At 36.9% G+C, this 21,043-nt stretch overlaps 1 protein-coding gene across 1 annotated transcript in view; it reads right to left on the bottom strand.

The window, feature by feature from the left end:
- The window catches only part of DYTN (dystrotelin), a 73,776-nt gene extending 57,390 nt beyond the window's left edge, over positions 1 to 16,386 (bottom strand). Inside the window, exons 1-12 of the mRNA XM_066553896.1 lie at positions 16,277 to 16,386; positions 14,169 to 14,243; positions 13,023 to 13,224; positions 10,887 to 10,972; positions 10,234 to 10,322; positions 9,486 to 9,557; positions 8,977 to 9,140; positions 8,009 to 8,120; positions 5,737 to 5,882; positions 3,996 to 4,164; positions 2,246 to 2,316; positions 79 to 238 (exon numbers count right to left, since the gene is read on the bottom strand). Of these exons, the coding sequence (XP_066409993.1) occupies positions 79 to 238; positions 2,246 to 2,316; positions 3,996 to 4,164; positions 5,737 to 5,882; positions 8,009 to 8,120; positions 8,977 to 9,140; positions 9,486 to 9,557; positions 10,234 to 10,322; positions 10,887 to 10,972; positions 13,023 to 13,224; positions 14,169 to 14,243; positions 16,277 to 16,295 (1,365 nt within the window). The 5' untranslated portion in view covers positions 16,296 to 16,386. The remainder of the gene's footprint in view (positions 1 to 78; positions 239 to 2,245; positions 2,317 to 3,995; positions 4,165 to 5,736; positions 5,883 to 8,008; positions 8,121 to 8,976; positions 9,141 to 9,485; positions 9,558 to 10,233; positions 10,323 to 10,886; positions 10,973 to 13,022; positions 13,225 to 14,168; positions 14,244 to 16,276) is intronic.
- Between the last annotated feature and the right edge of the window lie 4,657 nt (positions 16,387 to 21,043).

The raw sequence follows: 21,043 nt of genomic DNA, 5'->3' as shown, positions 1-21,043 counted from the left end.
GGTCTACAGGAAAAGCAGTTGTTAGTGTTCAGTAATGGCTCATAGCTGTGACAATTCTTGATATATATATCACTATACCTTTACTTCTTCCTTCATGTGCTGCAGCATCATTTGCAGGTTTTCATGGCTTACTCTCAGGCTTTGCAGTTTTGCCTCTATTTTGCAGCTTTTTTCTTCCTGGCAGTTATGAAGAAATTGCATTTTGTCCTTCCATTTGTTGAACTGCTTTTTCATATACCTACCAGAGATACAGGAGGGTGGGATTTTTGCTAGACCAGACATACACAAATATATACATTCATGGAAATGAGCAAACACTTTAGCACAAACTTTATCCCCTTTACTAGCTCAGGAAAATTTTGTCAGCTTTGGGATTAGAGGCCAATATTTCAGAAGCTGGACTGTATCCATGGAATTAGCAAGAACATGAGTATTCCAAATGAGGAAATATGGGAGCTGAGTAGAACTGTGGCCACATCTGAACCTTGCATCTTGGGGTTTTACCTTTCCCACAAAGGTGGCTGCAACAGGAGAAACAATAGCAGCTTCTCTGCATAGAAGCAAACTACTTATAGCAACTCCCTGACCTGCAAAAGATTCCCATTACATGCATGGGCAACAATGAAGTAAAAGCAGGTTCTGCCCCTTTGATAGAATTTCTTCTTGCTGGTGGTATTCTCTGCAGTTTCTTCAATGATTCCAATAGCTTTCAAGCACAGGCCATTTTGAAAAAACACTCTAATTTTTGCAATCAGAAGTGCCACCCTCCTATGTACAACAGAGATTTAGAAATTACCTACTCAGAGCACACTACGACAGAAATACCACCCATCATTCTGTTCTAGTTGTGATTTCTCTAAGAAGTCAGGGTAGAAATAGTTTTGCTTTCCTCACAGCTGAGGTGCAGAGAGTAAAGTTTGTTAACACTACAGTAATGAACCAACACAGATCTGAAATAGTTATCTGGAATGTTTAGTTACATTCAGAAGTTCACCTGATCCACTTTCTGTGGTAATGCTTTGGCTTAGAGACAACAGCCCCATCACTTGAATTATGCAAGGTTTTTCTGAATGGGACAGCAAGTCAGACCATTTAAAATTAAAATTAATACTACAGCGGTCCCTTATAACAACATTTAAGGGGTCCTCACTGTAAAATGCTGTCATCCTTCGACTAACTCAGAGTCTAGTTCTGAAAACAGACAGGTGAATGCTGGAAGTCAGTCCACAGACAAGAATAAGGAGTTTCCCATGAGTAATGTGATTCATTTACCCAGTTCTATGATAAGCTCTGGGTCAGAGCAGCATTATAGGAGCAGGCATCCCAAATATCCTCTCAGCGATTCCTAATCTAAAGGAAAGCTGAAGATCTTTGCCATATCTCTTTATTTTCCCAAGTGAGAACAGACCCACAATGAAATTGAAATTGTTTAGCTCTAATCTTGGAGTGCTCTTTTGTGAACTTGGAGCAGCAATTGTACTTGGAATGAAACAGAACAGGAACAGAGAGAACTGAACATACTGAAGGAAATAAAGAGAATAGATTCAGGATTGAATTCTACACTTTACTGTAATTCCATCATTTTCAGTGGTCATAGGCATGGTTATATAGAGCATATTTATATACAACTACAAAAATGAACAGGGGGAAGGCAAAAATGCAAGTCAAAGGTAAGCATCATAGCTCACACACCAACTTCCCCCCTTCCATGTCACCCAAGCAAACAAGTCTCCCAAGAGATTTTTAATTTAGGAATTAATATTTTACAGTGTCAAAGATTTGACTATCAGAAGGAACTTCCATACCTATAGTATTGTATTCATCCTATTAATCTCTATTTGTTGTACAGCATATTTTTTAGAAATAAATTCTACTTTGATTTAAAAGCTTCATGCAAATTATGAAATTTGTTTTAAGCCTTATTCAGAGAAAAATTTGAAAAAGTATGCTATTCCGACATTTTTATCTGGATGAACATCTTTTTGTCTAAAAATTCCTTTTAGAAAAGTAAACTAGCAATTGCAGAAACGCTGATGAAACAAAAAATGTTTTGTTTTGCCATTGTTTTTCCAGTGATCTTCATTTAAAATTTTTGTTGCTGAGGTTTCATTATTCATCCTCATTTGATAGGATTTTTTAAGCCTAAAAATCTCCAGAGTATGGAAAAGTCATCTGTCTTCTAGCCCTCCAGCTGGAGCAGCAATGCCCACCAGTCTTTAGTGAATTTACTACAGCATTTACCTACCTGCTATCACTGTGAATGCTTTTAATGGATTCATGCATTTTTAACACATCTGCTTCAAAAGAGGCTATTGCCTAAAAACAAAAGGAAGTATCTGTTCATAACTTTATCAGCAATAGCATTTCATTTTTATATGCAAGTTTTATTATAGGAGTGCATGGCAAATTTTGGATCTGGCGGATCTACAGATTTACTAGTTAACCTTTTTAATTATTGTATTGTAATCAACTGATGCATTAAAGTATTTCAAATGGCTGGAAAATTTATTCTATAGAACAAATTCTTTGTTCTATGACAAATTTAAGTGTATGAGAATTTGTTTGAAAATAGAACAAAATCCATATTCCTGATTTCTGCAAAATCAAATATTCTGATTTGGGAACAGTCTCTCTCCAGTCCCACAGCTGCTTTGAGACAAGAAGATGTTGAAAGAGACTGTATGTAGAAGAGAAAAGAGAAACTCCTGGTCTTTAAATGGAAGTAGCATTCTCTGGACCATGCAGAGAACAGTAGCCCAGAAGTCAGGGAGACAAACATTTTCCAGATAGGTTACTTTTGAGCCATGATATAAGTTGGGCAGGAATCAGGGCTGCCAGGAAATTATGAGACTAAGAGCTGGATCACCCAGGAGCTCCACACTCAGAGATTCTATTAAAAGCGATCATTGGACTTACTGTCCACATCTTTTCAATCAAAGTGGAAATCATCTGCACTATAAGATCTCAGAAATCAGTATAAGACTGCTCAAAAGGAATTCTCAGCCCAGAGAGAAAATAAACAAGAGAGCAAAGCATCTGACAGAATCCCAGCACAGGGATGCAAGTCCTGTCCTGCTGTTTTCTAAAATGACAAATGCCAACCGTCAAAATTCTATGTTTAAGAAATGTCTGCCCACAACATCTCGTGTAGATATCTGCTGGCTGGCACTGTACCTTGAGCTAGGCAGCAGAATTCTAAAAGACAGGTCTTCCAAAGGGCAGCACAGGATTAGCAGCCAAAGGAGTGACCTGATACACACAGGCTAGTATTGTGTTACTGCACCCCTTGGCTCCTGGGAAGAACAAGATGAGTGGATGACACAAACTAGTTTGAACACAACCCAGTGTTGCCTGTATTCTGAGTAAGTGCACAGCTACCAACCTCTCAAAAATATAGAAACAAAAAATTGGTATGTACTTTTTTTTAGCTACACTGTCCTACCCACTCTTTTAACATTGTTTCTTTGGAGGAAAGCTGGGAATGGATTAATAGAGACCTTTTGTGCATTAGCTATTTTAGTTGGAGTGGACACTGCTCTGAGTTTATCCTAAGAGGGCCCATTCTGTCCTCTTGCTATTTCCATGGTAACAAAAATGGCCTGAGTCTGATAAGAATTCAGGCATTCTTCTTTGACATTTGCTTGCAGTCGGAAGACATGATGGCCTTTCTTACTGTCAGAATAGCGAGAGGACTCCAGACTCGTCTAGACTTTAGCATGCTACTCTACGACATCTCAAAAAACCCCAAAGCAAATATTCTTACAGGTGCTTCTGAAGGTCATGAAAGTCAAGGAATTAGTCACTAATCTTGGGAAGACAACAAATTCAAATCTCACTAAGTTTTCCAATTCCACATTTTTCACTGTAAGTGAGGAATTAACAGAAAGGTGAAGCCGCCCATTACATTTTCACTGAAATTAGAAGGCGATTAGATAATTAAGTTGCTAGCTCTCCTTCACAGCTTTAACACTATTACTGCTTCGTGTTTTGCTCACCTGAGCTATTGTCTTGCCTTGCTCTGCTGTCATCTTGTTATTCTCGCTCTTCTGCATTACAGTCCTGTTTTCAAGTATGAACCTGGGTGACTCTGGGACACAACTGTCCATGGGGAAAGACATACTTTCAGGACCAGGTAGTGATGAAGCACTGAATTCCACAGGAGGACTGTATACCAACAGAGAAGTAATGAGTAAGGAAGGGATCAGGACTCATTGTTTTTCTACCCAGGAAGACCCAAATGCAGAAAACAAATGCAGTCTAAATAGACAGACAGATGTGCTATTGACTAAGCAAGAAGTAAAGTTTAGCTATGCCTGCTGGCATATTTTGTTTAAAAGAATGAAATTCCTGAAAACAAATTCCACTCTCCCAACAGAATCTCAACAACAGGTTGTTCTTTCCACCCATTTATTCTCAGTGCAATTTGCTGCTTTGTTTTTTGCTCCATTTAGCCAAGAGTTAAATATATTAGGAAATTCAACTACAAAAAAATAACAAAGTATCCTGCTGTTGAGTCCATCATATGCTAGGAAAGCCTAGATATTTATCAGCCCCACAGTGACACCTGTAACCAGAAGCCTCAAATTCTTCTTTGTCTCATTGCTACCCAAGCAGTAGGTAAGCAAACCCCCACAGAATTTAAGAGAAATCTCAATTGATTCCAGAAAGATTAAATTCCATTCAAAATGATTAAATATTGTTTTGTTGCTGAATACAGGAGAGGAAGTATTAGCAACAAAAGATGTTTTGCATTTCACCACATTCTAAAAACAAACACTGAAATAATATTCTCCCTGAGGATCACTGTAACTATCATCCATTGGTCTTATAGTATATAAAAAATTGTTTTCTAACAGAAAACCTACCAGAGTAGCACAATCCAGATTAATAAATAGATTTTTCTCCTCCTTCACATAAAGATGAAATTAATTATTTTAGAGAGGACTGACCATTTTTTCCCTATTTCAGCCTCACTGTAGCCTCACTGGGGGAACACGAGATGCAAGACGAGATGCAAGTTGCTAGATCTTTAAACAAATAGGAAGGAATCTCACCCTTTGTATGTTTCTATAATAATTCCCTTCAGTTTCTATACTGAAGTATCAATCAAAATCTCATAGCAAGGAAGGAGAAGTTATTGGGAAAAATCTCAACATAACCTTCAATGCTCATTATTAACCACTGTTATGAGTGGAAATACAGTAATGACTTTAAATATTAACCAAAGCACACAAATCAACTGGTCTGAAAGAAGAGGAATGGTGAGATCATCTATGCGCTATTGTGAGTGATTCCACAGGTCTGCAATTTAGAGGGACTTGAGTAGAATGCCTGCCAGTAAATGCACTGTGGGTCACGTGTGGGAAGTATTCACAGTTAATTTCCAATGGATTTGTCACAGAGGAGGTGCTTAAGAACCCATGCAGTTGTAAAGGTAGTAAATATTTGCAATGCTTGGCCCTAGACTGAGTATAAGAAATGGAACAGAGTGAAAAATACAACATAAGGAAGGAGGGAAGCACAATATAAGCCTGTTATATTTTATAAGACAACTGATCATTAGGTTAAGCTACAGAACAATGTGCAGCAACTTCTCAGTTATTCTTTCCCTTTTTAATAGAAAAATCATGACATGGTATCTGTCATAACAAGATCCCTTACTCAAAGGACATAATCAAGCAATATCCCACAGCCTGACATTCAGAGATTATAAATTCATCTGACACCAAAACTCACAAGGTCTTTTTGTGGGCAGGGAAGGGCCTCTCCTCCACTGACTCCAGAGCTGTCCTTCTCTGAGCCTCTTTTCTTCTGCAGCGCTCTTGGAACAGGTTGTTCCTGATGGTGCGGAGAAAATGCTTTGCATTCGCCTTTGCAGACATCTATTGGAATGAGGGATAATAAAGAAGAAAGTGACTTTTCAAACAGACGCTGCCCAGAAACAGACATATTCCAAAGCAAATATATGTTTGTTCATCATCTGATGAGGCTCATGGCTGCTATCTGAGCCCTAGAAGGGGAGCTGAGGTGGGTAATGCTTGCAGGACCACAGGCAAGAGCAGCTCCAATTCTTTTAGGCAAAATACTGACTGGATCAAAGTCAGGCAGCCTGGAAATGCCTAAACACTTACAATGATTAAGCTCACAGTCACAACAATAATTCTGCTGACTAGTATCAAAGGAAGAAATACTTTTATACTTGTACAAAGCATTTGTAGATATAGTCTTCCATGGCTCACATCCTCCTCTCACAGAATACAGTAAAATACACATCCATTTATCACAGGAGTGTCAGGCTCATGTATAACAACTAAGCTCAGTAGCTGTATTGGAGGGCACCAACCAGTTCTGCCCCAGGTGACTGCTGCAGAACATGGGGTGAGCCCTGACAGGCTGAACAGGAAAACAAAGAAAACACACTGCATGCCTCCTAGTGCTTCTCAACGTGGTAGTAACATTACCACAAGGTGTCAGCACGGTAAGGAAAAACTGATCGTATTTCCTTACGATATAAACCCCCACTCAGCAGCTCAATCTCTGATAAAGACAGTGTGAAAACTTACCCAGACAAGACGGCGTCCACTAAGAGTGGAAGGTATGGGGATAGCAACTTACTGCTGATTATTTTATGTCCCATACAACAGATACAAAAATGGTATCTGTCATAGTGAGTAGCTTATCTTTTAAACTTTGGTATCAATTTTGGGCGGTGTTGTAATATTTGGCCTATAAAGTAATATTTACAGAGTTTGTGTTAGAGTAGGGCTTCATAAAGGAAATCTAAATTCAGTGATTCAATTGCAATTCTGCAGCAACAATGTGGCTGCAATCCAGGCTGCAACATCTCCTGCCTTGGTTTATCTCTCGTCCTTCCTTCTGGTGCTTCTACAAACACACATTCCCATTCACTCTCAATCCACACTAATTTTAAGGTCTCTACTTAGAAGTCTCTTCATGAGGAGTTTAGTTAACTTTTGATTTCCCTACTTTCTCACAGATGGAGTATGAGGAAGAATATTTGAAGGACTGAACTGTTATTTTTAATGCAGATATTGAACATCCAGATATAATTTCTCACAATGTTAGCAATAGGGTTTTGTTTTCAGAAAGAGAGCAATGAAGTGGCAAGGTTTAAAGCTACCCCAGACAAAGGGTGATTACAAGAGCAGTCTAACAGTCTTTAGTTTTAGTGCAAACACTGGCTACCCAGGTATCTTTCACATTAACTGCAGAGGATTGGGAAGGAGAACAGGAAGTACAGGTTTCTAGGGAAACTTTCCTAAATACTTTTCAGCTCATTTACTGGAACAGAAGGATACAGTTATACAGATCCACAAAAAGCCCATCTGCTGCTGTGTGCAAGATCTGGAATCTCCTCCTCAAAGGAGAAGCTGGTCTTCCAAATACAAATTCCCAGTGCTGTACTTTGCCACTAGTGTGATGATAGCACAAGTTGCCCCGGTAACAGAGTCCAGGCATGTGATCTTAGTTGGGCACGTGTTGCCTCTTTGTGCTGTATCCCTAACTGACAGAGACAAATGAGTCAGAAATGTTTACAGCAAAGTGGAAATGAAGACATTCAGAAAAGAGAGACAAAGAAAGACATTTCATGCAGGAGTTTGTATAACTTTAGGATTAATGAATTTCTGGATGAGTCTGCATTGGGATTGGGATGAAGGAACATTGGGACATTGAGGGGAATTTTCATAGGTTTAAGGATTATCTGCTAACAAAAAATTTGCCATAAAACTTCTTAAGATGAAGACTTGCACTTGGATATTCATAGCTCTATTCAGTTACTTCAGAACAGAGTACTCATTCTAAAGTTAGAATCCTTCTTTTGTCCTTTCCCTATCTCCCTGTTCCCAAACTAATAATGCTAATATGTCATGGCCATTATGGCTAATACACACATAACTTTGAAATGCTTGTAGTTCAAGAATCCACTGCCTATTTGCCTCCATGAAGAACCTCAACAGGGAAATGAATCAGTACAATAGGACTCTACCTGCACACAGTGTTCCACAACAGGATGTGATCTCTTATGTGGTTTGCAGAGACGGCCAGTGAAAAAGCAAGCTTGGCAAAGGTCAAAATTGAGGCACTTTAAACAGCGATACCTGTGAGGGAAAATAAAAGGATTTCTTTACCTCCTCACAAATAAGAACTTGGTGTAAGTAAGCTTGATTACTGGAAACCCAGATCACTAGGCTCTGTAATTCAAAGAAACATCTTTGTTAGAATAATGACTTTCCTCAGCATTTTCTGAATTCAAGTTATTTTTCCCAAACGACTGGGGACTTTTCTCCAAACCCACCAGTGGTTTTGATCTTATTTGTTTGCTGCATTGAAATACAGTCCATGGAAGAAACTGTTGTTCTAGCACCATTTCCCATTTTTCATAATGCAGTTACAACTTCACATGCTTCTTACACACCAGCTTAGCTCTATTTGCTGCTTCCATGGAACTGTAATATTGACATAGGATGCATAAACAAAAAACTAAAATTGCAAGAAACTAAACCTGCAAGCTTACAATTAGCGAGAATATAGTAACAGTAAAATGCTTTTCTGAGCATTCTGGTCAGATGGTAATGGATAGTGTTCTTTTTATACCACTCTGCCATTATATAACATTAATTAGATGACAAAGATGCTAAGATGGAAAACTTAACGAGCCAGTTAATACAATTGGTTACAGGAAAAGTAACTAAGAAAAGAGATACACAAGTTTAATTGACTTTACCTTTGGACTGCCAGTTTACCTGTGGCCAGTTTTGATGTTTGTGCTAGTGAGCTAAAGAGAAGTAGGATGAAGGCTTGAGCATTAGACTACAGTGGTTCTCTCTATCCTTCTTTTCCTGGTTAAATTAGATTACATCCAAAGCTTGTTACTTAGTACATCAGTTACAGCCTGTAAGGTATGCAAACAATGGTAAGAACTAATTGTGTGGATGCTAAAGACCACTGACACACCTGATGCCTCTAATGGGGAAAACTTTGCAGACGCTGCACCTAGCTTGGTGAGAAACCATTTCCGTGACTGATAATCTGTAACAAGTAGGGAGCCACAGGAGAACAGCAGGCTCTGATCTCAGCCAAGACAGGAATTTTTCTTCAACAATAGCTGCATTCAGAACCTAGAAAAAATACATGTCTCAAGCTCATACATTCACTTGAAAAAAACTGGTGGTGCATCTACAATCTCTAATAAAAGCTCTGATATTGGATTTTGCTGGCATAAATTTTCCATTCATGTAAAATGTTACTGGGTTCTAAAGGTTGTGGAATAAATGCGAGAGTCCTCAGTAGTATCTTACTGAGCATCTTTTCTATCTATACAAATCCTCCCATACTGTGAGACTGATGATCAGCCCTGCTTCTTAAAAGTAGATACTTGGGGATGTTATGTGGTGATACACTTGAATTTTTAATCAATCAGCAACATTCAGAATAATTTCCCAGGACATCAGAATTTCACTCACCCCATGGAAACAGTCATGAATCGCAATTTCCACACAAGACAGAGTGCAGCCTTCTCCCACAATGGCTGGGATCTACATCAAGAAGAAAGGCTCAGAAACACCTCAATAAAAAACAGATGTTCCCATCATGCTCTGCTGTGATGGTGACAGCACACAGATGGTGAAGTATCTATAGCAATGCCATTTTACACACTATTCTGAGGAAAGCCCGTTCATATTTATGCCATCAGTACGCAGTTTCACAGTTCAGGGTGTGTCAGAATGATTTGTTTCCAACTCACTTACTGTAATGGATAAACATACTATATTTCCACACTATACTCCTGAAGGACACTGAGTTTAAATCCCAGAGGTCATTTTCAGATCCCATTTTCAGCACCATTTCAGCTGGAAATACCTGTATGCTAAGGCAACTTGCTGCAACTGCAAGCTATTCTAGTGAGTACAGACATCTGAAGTTTGGAGTTGCTTTAGGAACAGTTGTATCCAGCTGTTTCCAGGATCTGTAAGCTCAGGCAACATGAATGCACAGAGGCATTCACTAATGAAAGTGGTTATTTTGAAAAAAAGGACAGAATTTGATTCTTCTACCTACTTTGCAAGATAGCTCCCTATGTCCACAGTGTCCTATTAACTTCAGTTCCATAGGGTAACCAAACATAAAAGGTATCAACCATGAGGGGTTTTCTTCTGCTAGGTCAGCACACTCCTACAAAAGCTGTTGAGTAACAGACTGCACTGACATTACCTGATTTAAGTCAGTTAGAAGGCTTCTCAGGGCACTTCGGGTAATCAAGGTCTCCTTCCCATCAGGGACAGCATAAAACTGGAAGAAAGCTGAAAACAAGGAAAAAATCCCTGGAATCCTGGCAGAGCCTGAACTGTCTTCAAGCTATCTTCAAACTGCTGTGGTAATTGCAGTCTAACAAAGAAACCCTTCCAGAAAGTTTCACTATATTTTGTACCTAACAGGCTCTCAGTGACTGCTGTGACCATAGTTCTCCCTACAGTGAGGGAAAGAGAAGGAAAGCAAGGAAAAAAGCAATTAACTCATTCTTACAACATTAGGAAAAATATTTAAATATGTTTATACAAGAAGTGCTCTATTTAAATTGTGAATTGCTAATTTAAAACCATGGGGTTTCTGTTATTTTCTGCTAGGCAAATAGAAGCTCTACTTAAATGTCACTACAACCTCTTCTGAGGCTCTATATTGCAAAGATGGCTACAGATAGTGATTGGAAAGGCTGATGCAGAATAATGCTTTCCCTACAACTAAGCAGTCAATATAATTTACTTTTTTCATGGCAGAGCTTTTATTTTAAATAAAAAAAAATTACAATGGAAGTTTTCCTCAGTATTCAGTATTTCAGATAGTGTATAAAATCGTACATTTCCCACCTCTGTATTTAGCCAGTAGAGTATCTCCTGAAAGGGAAATTAGGGCAGCTGCAGCAGATCTAATTTTGACATACCCTGTTCCAGATCTAGGAAAATGAAACAAGTTACACTATTCTCATTCACAGAGAATATAAAGACTGAAACATCTAAAGAATGGAATACTGCTATGTCGGAAGAAAATTTCAAAACATGTATCCTTTTATATGTATAAATGTAACCAAAGTAACATTTCAGTAATATTTTATGTCTAGAACCCTTTGTCACTGAAAATAACTGCAGAGTTAACTGTTCCAAGATAACATGCAATCATAAAACAAAAAGAAAACATCTCTTTCAGAGACTTCACATTCCAAGTAAAATGTAATTGTACATTTACAATGTATGTCCTAAAAAAAATCTGCTCTTTTTATTGTGGAAAGCCTTCCCAAATACAGTACTGAATAAAGGGAACAATCTAAATTTTGCATATATCATCAGGCAGCTCCACTGTGGCCTCAGATCTGCACTAAGCTTCTCTTGGGCTGATTACATTTAATTTCACTGAAAATCAATTTAATCAAAAGGATCTATGCAGGAGCAGGACATTTAGTCTTGACCGTTAGATAATAATAATGTGGATTGATTTAGAACCAAATTTTGTGACATGGGCACCTAATGAAAAACACTAATTTTTTTTGTGTAGACAATGCAGACATTAATCAGAAACCACAAATCAGGAAATCTATATTTAAGATATTACTTTTGCAAAGATTCAAAATACCATTACATAAAAGTGTCTTCAAGAGTCTTTAGATAAACCCACACTGTGTAAAGGTGCAATACAGACTCTAAAGTATGAACTGCATGGAAAATTGTTGTTTTTCCAGAAATTTCAAAGAAAAAAGTCCAAGACTAAAGCTGAAGTACACAATCAAACACCCTTAAGATGTTTATGTTAAGCTTATTAAGTAAATACCACAAAAACATGGAAAATTACTATGTGCTCCTCCTATTAAATACCTTCCAGTGCTAATAGTGGAGAAAAGCACTCTATAGAGAAAGGATGATTAGAAAATTACAAGAAGCTTTTTCTGTCTTATAGACATGTCAAGAAACTTGTGGAATTCCTTTAAAAAAAATAAATAGCAGCAAAAATAAAAGGATACTCCAAGACAGTCCTAAGAAAACAGACTAAAAGACTAAGATAGTACTGTTAAGAAGATTCTTCTAAATAATATCCCTACAGCACACAAAAATTGCAAAATACTCTTGATGTTTCTAGCTTTGTTTCTTAATACAGCATTTATTCTTAGCCTTAACTGATTTTTTACAAAAAAAATTGATAAAGTGGGATTGTAAGAAGTAGTAATCGTATGAGTAATGTATAATGATTCAAGAAAAAGTCCTGCAGACCACTTATATCTCATTTACTTTCAGTAAAAACTTTGCTGTGATGTAGAAGGGAAAAATTTCACCTGTGGTAAATAACTTGTACAATGAACTTAGTCTGTGTTTTAAATCTGATACAATCCCAAACTAATCCTGCCTTTAGTGAATTAACTCATTCTTTACAAACAATACATAAAAATACACTCTGTGAGGTGTTTCCTTATTATTTTCAGAAACTTTGCTATTCACTGAGCTGCCCAGCTTAGTTATGAGGCATCAATTTTGTTTCATAATTGGTAGATTAACTTTTTAAGCTTGAGGAAAATGATTAACAAAAAGTGACTGGCAAATTCCTGACCTGTGCATGGGTACTGTTCTCCAGAGGCAAATATGGATTCATTTTTAGGAGTGTACCAAAATATCTTGGAAGTCAGAAGAAAAGCTACTCTGTAAAGATGTTCAGAGAAAAAGCCAGCATGGACTGGTAAAAGGCTGGATTTCCAGATAGTTTTGGGAGCATTTGAGCACTGTGTTTCTGATGCAGTTTTCTGCCTTATATTCCTACTGCTGAACTACTCCTAGTTTTTATACAAAGCAAAACCAATCAAAATGGGAAGATTTCACACAGAAATGGTGTGAGAATGGTGGAAACAGACAGTCTAGCAATACTTTGGGTGGGAGCTATATGATCTTTAGGGTCCTGTCAAAAAACACATTCTTTGACTCTACGGTACTGCACTATGTATCTACATTTCTTCTTCTTCTCACCTGTCATACATGGCAATCAGCAGGCCCAATGTAAATTCAGCACCTCTTGGATCTACCTGGCCTGGTTTTTCTAACCTTGCCCTTTGGAACAACTTCATCAGCATTGTAGAGATTTGCTGCATGTTCAGAGAAATCCGCTCTTCCCTCTGGCTTTGTTCACTTGATAGGATGTGCTGAATCAGAGAAACGTCAATCAAATCCACTGTGGGAAAATGAAGGAAGAAATTAATGAGGGTCCCTGCCTTTTCATGAATGGAAGCATGACTATTTTTAATCAGAATTGCCTAGCTAAGACAGGTCTGCAAAATGAAGCCTAAAACAGTAACCACATAAAAAGAAAACCAGTACCTGTGGTACTTCCACATTGACACAGAGCATCAGGTAGATAAACCCCATCAGGACTGAGACCAGACTAAATGTATTCATAGAAAATCATCCCCAAATGAAAAATATGTCCAAGGCCAACAAACTAGCCACCTTCTATATGTTACCCTGAAAACCTCATTTCCAATGTTGGGCATTTTCAGCACAAATAAAAAATTCAATATTTCCATGAAGTTTAGCTCAATATGGAATTTACATCCAGTAATTTCAAAGTGAGCTAGGTGACCAGGACTTTGTTGCACAACTCTTTCGTGCAACACTGTTGCTTGCACTGAATTCTCCCTAATTTCAAAGACAGGGAGAATGAATACTAACCAGGAGTTTTCTGGTCTATCATGTTCTATTTTGTTCTCATTAATTCTTATAGTCCAGTCAATGCGTTTTCAATAAGCCATGATTATTTCCAATAAATCAGCTCCTAAGAAACACATTAGAATTTGACTTTTCATGACCATAATAATACACAGATAGATTAATAATTGTCAGTGGTATCTACATAGTATTGCTGCAGATTGTAAAAATACTTTGATTCTCTCATAATTTTAGAATTTCACTAATGTATGTCCATTGACATTCAAAAAGAAAAAAAAATCAATTTGTATATGAAGCACTATCTAGGTCTTAAGTGTTCATAATCCATTCTGAAACTCCAAGGTGGAAAATGAGAGAGCAAAGTAGCATAATAACTCATGATGACAGCAATGCAAATTTGATACAGATTCTCCTCCCTGTAAAAGCATAGGGTTCTCTTTGGCTACTAACACTGGCAAAGACTTTGTACTGAGCGTAGTTTTAGGGCTGTTCTGTATACGGAGCTCTCAACATCATTGAAGGCCTCTGTGAAAGAAAGCAAACGCACATTACAATGGAGTGGTTCATTCAAAACTAACTAAAAATCAAAACAACAAAATTTAGAGTTTCAAGTTGATCAACACTCTGAAGGAATATTTGGGGGAAAAAAAGAAAACAAATAGAAAACATTTTCTTTTTTAAAAAATAATTTTGTGGGGTGAACAATCTTCTTGTAAACAGTAACACCATCTCTTGTAAAATCAGAATTTAACATAGAGAGCACATCTGTTTCTTTGGGAATCAACTTTATTCATATATCAGAACAAGGCCTATGAGGGCTATGCACTGCACAAACTTTTAGCCAAGATCATAATGAAATAATATTTCTTCAAACAAATTGGTTTTTTGATCAGAGATGCTCTTCTTCAAGGAACAGTTTGTCAGTTTGCACAACAGGGTTATTGTTTTGGATGCATATTGTTTCAAGCACCAAACAAATCTTCTGTCAAGATCAACATGTGGGAGTCTTGCAGAAGAAGACAAGCCCTTTACCAGAGCAAATTACTTTTGACGTCTCTGTTTAGCAAACCCACTAAATCTGCTTGACTAAATCCCATACCCTTATATGATTTCAGCTTATTTATTTCACATCAAGAAAGGATGTTGCTCTGAGTGGAAAGTAAGAGATGCTGACCATGACCTATACCCGATATACCTAGAACTTCAAGACCAAAAAACAAGGCTTGTTCACTAAACTTCAGAAACTAGAAAGGGATTTATCAGTTATCCTTCTGTCCTCAGAGACTCTTTTCTCCCTGTACTTCAGAGAGAGTTACACACAGATGATTAAGGCTAAAGATAAGCAATAAATATATATAAATGAGTAGAAATAACTCACAAAATACTTCACCTGTTCAGCCTGGAAAGGTGCCAATCTGTGTGCAATGGTTTCCAAGAAATACCACAGATTAATATTAATAGTCAGCAAATTATGGGCTCTTCTGGTTCCCAGATGCTGCCTAAGCTATAGAAAGATGCCAATAACTGCTATACCATCTGTTTAGTCCTGCTCTTGTCATACTATGTTTTGTGATATTATTTGGCGATGCAGTGTAGCATGTCATAGAATGTAAAAAATGAGTTTTGACTTCCACACATCATCAGATCTCTTTCCTCAATAAACTGATCCAAAGCCTTTTTGAAAGAAACAGAAGAACTCCCACAGTTTTCATTAGGCTATGGATTAAGTTCCAAATGCTTATTCTCAAATACAAATGTTAGAAATATACACATGATTCAACTCAAACACCTTCCATGCACAAGATGATTTTCAAATTGAAGAGAATCTGTTTTAGTAGCCATCTGCTACTTAATTCTAGTCCACCCCTACAAACAAAATGTGGCCTCAAAGCAGGGCATTCTGTGCCTGTCAAGCACAGTTCCAGAATTAACTTGTGGGGACACATAAGTAAAATAGTAAATCATTTTAGAATTATTACTGATGAGAGGCTATTTAGGGACATTAACATCTTTCATTTCTCGTAGGAAAGGGGCTTCTCCTCTGGACAGAAAACCAGCATGTAATCATTCTGCTGTGGGTCAAATTTCACCTCAAGAAATATAAATGCCCTTTGTAGAGAAGCTGACAAAGGAGCTCCTGCACATTAAGAAGTGGGCTGATTCCTGACATCTTCAGCCGATTACCTGCTATTTTGCATTTTGAGGTGCTCTGTGGCAGATGAAGTGTCCGCTGAAATTTTGCACTCAAAAAGGGAGTGTATGGCCATCTTCATGCCTATTTCAAAGTATGCAAAGCACCTTAGCATTTATTATAAATTAGGGATCATGGCCCTGTGTGCCTGACCATTCCATAAGCCAATGTGATAGTGGCAAGGAAGGTGCCCGGACACATCCAACAATAAAGGTAGGACATCACAGCTCTGTAATTTGTCATTTACGTGCTAAAGCACAGAGATTCTCAAGGTGGCATGATTTCATTAAAATTCAGTAGTTTCTGTTCAAAAAGACACAGAAATGCCTTTTGAGAAAAGTTGGGGAAAAATAAGAAAAATCCTTACCCTGCAAGTCTGGATCCATTTGAAATTAACAGATGGCATTAGGCATTCTATAACAAAACAAACCAAAGTGTAAAACCACATATTCTAGACAGAGACATATTGAACCATTCAAATTAAACCTTTTAATCTGAACAATTCACTGGATGCATTTCAGAAATTAAATTAAACAGAATTACATTAAACAAAATAGTTCTGGTGCCACATGCAGAGAAATGCCAGCAAATGGCAAGCTCTCTGCTCAGCATAAAATAGGAGTAATTCAAGTAACTGCAAAACTGTAGCAGGGCAAAACCAATCCTCAAAACAGTTTTAAGTACAGGAAATGAGATCTTTCACTATTAAGAGCTCAGTGTTTACATGCAGGATTACTACATGGTTCAGTGTACAATTTCAGGTCACAGAGGGCACCAGACTCTTCCTCAGATTCACTGATTGCAATTACTTAAAAGTATTTTCTAAAATTTTCAAGCAAAACTAAAGTTTTAGGCTGAGCTAACATTGTTTCTTATTGAGCTGCTATGGAAGGGGAAAACAAAGCTTAACCATGTACCTACTTACATTAACAACTGTGAAAGCAAAAGTAGTTATGTCCCTGTAATAGTGGAAACTGAATGTCTCCCCTCAGGATTTATTTCACTAATGCTCTATACTGCATTGTATTTCCAATCACAGAAATGTAAGTATGAATTAACTAGTAGTAACTATCTTTCAGCAATTGCAAAACACTAGGTACAATGGATCTAAGTCACACAAGATTCCAAAGGCCATCTATATGGTTTCATTGTGGAGAACAAAGGGAAACTTTGCTAAAATAAATAAAAATTAAATAGTTGGAAATTATTTAAAACTTAAATAATAAATTGGGTGTTAAATCTGAACTTAAATGTTCACTTCTTACATTTTTTCAGTTAGAATCATTCATCATTTTTCATAAACATGACAGAATACTGGACATTTATGAAGCATAAATATTAAATGATCTAAAATTATTTAGTCTACCATAAATATGCTCCTCACCATTTTAATTGGTGAAACCTGCAACTTTGTGTTTCAGTCCCTAAATTTCAGCCATAACCTGAATTTAGATGCTTAAAATACTGAGATACAGATTTGTTTTAATAGTCTTTTTCATTCAAGACTACAAAGGCACAGTTTTTACTGTAGTCCTTCTTAGAAAATATAATAGTGGAAAAGAAGCATAATGGCATTTTTTCATTCTTACTACAGGTTCTGCAAAACAACAGCACTGCCCAGCATTCACACAGGCACATAAGTTTGCCTATAAATATATATTCATATGCAATATATATGAAAATATGATACAACTGTTCCTAAAATAGCTGCAGTAGTAGGAGTCTCTGCATAACTTGACAGAAAAGTTCATGTACGGAAATCAGTGAAATCAGAAGACACAGAGCAATGAATTAAACATTAGTGTTTGGTGAAAGCTACATGTAGCAATCTAGAAGGTAGACTTAGAAATGCATAGCTTACCTCCTTTATTTTCTCTGTACCAGAGGTACATAAAATAAAGAAAGTGGACAATGAATGTACGGATGAATGTAAAAATATTCAGGTTAAACTCACTTAAATTAGAACTCATTAGAATTTGCTCACTCAAATAAGAACAGATCCACTGACTTACTGAGTTATACAGCATGCATAATATATGAGCGCTTGATACTTACTGTAAGATGACCAGATCTCTGTCCAGTACAACACAATGTCTAACATTTAAATTACCCATATGGAAAAAAACTCTATAGTCTTGTACTAGGGTATTCATAGTCTCAAAGTCAACCATGTGTTTCTGTGTTTTACCAAATTACATCATATCTATGAACCCTCCTTCCAAAAAGTTACAGAAAACATTATTAATGTATGTACAGTCTACATTTTCATATACAAAACTCTTTGGACAGTCCAGATTTTGACTGCAGTAGGAGTGCCTGGGTGAAACAAAGAGAATCTACTGCAGTGTTAGCACATAAACACAATGTGAAAGCAGAAGCGGTATCTGCTGCCCATGAAACCTGAAGTAACTTTGCCCATTGATACACTATTTCAGCCAATGCGTTATATTTCAGTTACTTGTGTGCTTTAATAGTGAAAAACACTTAAGAAAACAAACAAAAAAAATAAAATTATGTACAAATACTCAGGAAAGAAATTGTTACAGTTAACAGTCCTGGTCCCATTAACATGAAGACTCTTATGTGCAGAACAAGGATAGCCTTTTTCTTGACTCTTAGTGGAATGTGAAAGAAAAGTTACACTTGATTACTTATATGTACTTTGTTTGACATACAGGTTCTCAGAATATGCACTTTAGCAAATAAAATGCATTTTGAAGCATGCTACATAATTAAATTAAAGTACAGAGGAAGACGAGCCACGTGAAGTAAGGCAGAAACCCCCCAGCAGATCAATCCACTTTATCACAGAGACTTTTCTTTTGAAATCAGACAACATATGATCAACATCTTAAATATGCATAAAAGAACCTACAGTTACTGTTGTTTCCTGTGAAGGGTGAAGACATTCTATGTTTTATTCAAAGGCCAAAATTATTTTCTCCTCTTAAATACAGTAGCTGCACTTACCTTCCTCTCATTACTTACTGAAGGTCCAGAAGTCAGATGACACGGCCAGAGAAGTCCAGTAGTTTTACAGCACTTAAAAGTTGACTTCAAGACACAGTTCTAAAGGTTTTGCTTTTAAATTAAAGCTGCTCACAACAAATGCCTAGCAAAGGCCCAGATCAAAGTATCAGGTAATTGTCTAAGCAGTCAAAACAGAGAACACTAATTAATTAGTAATAAATATCCTGAATTATTAAAGATAAAACTTCTTTGATCTTTGTTTCAAAGCTTTTTTTTTTTTTATGGCTGGAGTGCAATATTTCTAAATTGAGAGGCCTTTACCAAGCATCTCTCAGTTGCTGAGAAACTGTTGCTATAGAGACTGAAAACAAGGTAGAAGCTGACACAGTAAGGTAGAAAGCACAGTGTGCTGTAACAAAGATTTGGGGCAGCTACACAAAGAAGAAAAATAGTAAGCCCTAGTGGTAATGTCCTAGAACTAGAATTGTTCAGACTAACCACAAAGCTCTTCAGTACACCCAAATGCTAGGGTTTATGAGGAATCTATATATAACATTTGTAAGACACATACAACTTAAAGCCCTTTTCATAAATTTTTCAATGGTTACCATAACAGCTAGGTAGTAGGAGTCATCAATACCATGAATATCCAGCATATATAACATGACTTAGGGACTTGGGAAAAATGTGTCCCAGAAATTGCTTATTACTTATAGAAAACCCAAACTTATTGATGACTAAGTCAATTGCTGTTTTACAGCTGTAACCAACTTTGAATATGTTACCATATTTTAGCTTTCCTATTATTTTTTTCTTTCTTTTTCTCCTAAACAAAAGCTAGGAAAAAAAGCTTTTCCATTCACTAATGCTTCCATGAGGAAAGACCTGAATTTCCCTGCACACCACTAGGCAAATCCAGTCAGAATAATTTAGGATACATGAGACATCCCAAGCAGCTTTTTCTTTCTGCTCCCAGTTTCTGAGAAGAGAGGTTTTCAGCTGGTGACTCAGAAGTCAGATAGGTCTACTTATATATTGCAGGAAGAGTTATTTTCCCTCTCATTAACAGCTGTGCAGTGCTGGTGCTTGACCTGCAGGTTGTTTGAACTATCTCCACTGGCAGAATAAAGGAATTCAAAGAGTAAGATTAAAAAAGCCTATTCATATAGAAAAAGCCCAAATGTAAATACACATTAGAGAAGCTAACTTTTCTATCTTGGAAATTGAATTACAGAAAAACCAGGCAGTTTGTTGAGACTAGTGGTAGTATCCCTCCCTGCTATTTTCTCCTGAGACATCTGCCTCCAGATGCTCCTCAGAAACTCAGCCAATCTTCTGTGCATACACTACTGGAAACTAATTCCCTGGCAACTACTTCCCATGAAATGAATGGTTCCTAACTCTTCTCTTCAAGACTTTTTACAACACCTACCTCTACCATTTCCATGTGAACTCTTCCATGAAGATACTTACAATAATATCTCAATTCCTCTAAATGTTGCTTTTCCCATATACACTTTGCATAGAACCCCAGATTTTTCCAGACTCCTTGTGATACCCCAGCTTTCTGAGCTCTTCTTTCTAAGACCAGTGAGACATCCCTCCCAGTCCTGTCCTAATCAGCCAGTAAATTATCTTAGTTTCCTCAGATAGGAAGTCTGCCCCTATTCAGAGCTTGAACCTCCATTTGAGCAGAAATAATGAATTTATTGTAAATAGATGTAACTGATTCAAAGAACAGGAAGCTTTCTATTTTGTTTTAAACATATCTGATAAAAAATTAGCAAGTACAGGAATGTCATTAACACAATCTTCATCATTTAAGACACCAAAGATGCAAGTAAAAGTGGTTCCTCAACAATTCTGTTTAAACAAGAATTTAATTATGTTTGACTTAAAACACATGAGTATTCTCTTGAAACTCATTAAATAAATAAGAAAAACATGGAAACAAAGATGAACTTGTCACTAAGGAGATGTATACATCAAACAAACAAAACAAAAACATATTTTTTGTTTAAAAATCAATTTTTCCTAAGAAGATATTTTATTACAAAAATACTGTGTTTGTGTACCTCTGAAAAAAAATATTTGGAATTACAAAACTTCTACTCTGTATGTGACAGTCCTCAGAATTTTCATATGAACATTTTAGGCATTAAAC

Source organism: Molothrus aeneus, chromosome 7, assembly GCF_037042795.1.
Source record: "Molothrus aeneus isolate 106 chromosome 7, BPBGC_Maene_1.0, whole genome shotgun sequence".
NCBI classification, from domain to species: Eukaryota; Metazoa; Chordata; class Aves; order Passeriformes; family Icteridae; genus Molothrus; species Molothrus aeneus.
The sequence above is the reverse complement of the archived record's forward strand: the minus strand, read 5'-3'. Positions and strand labels throughout refer to the sequence as shown.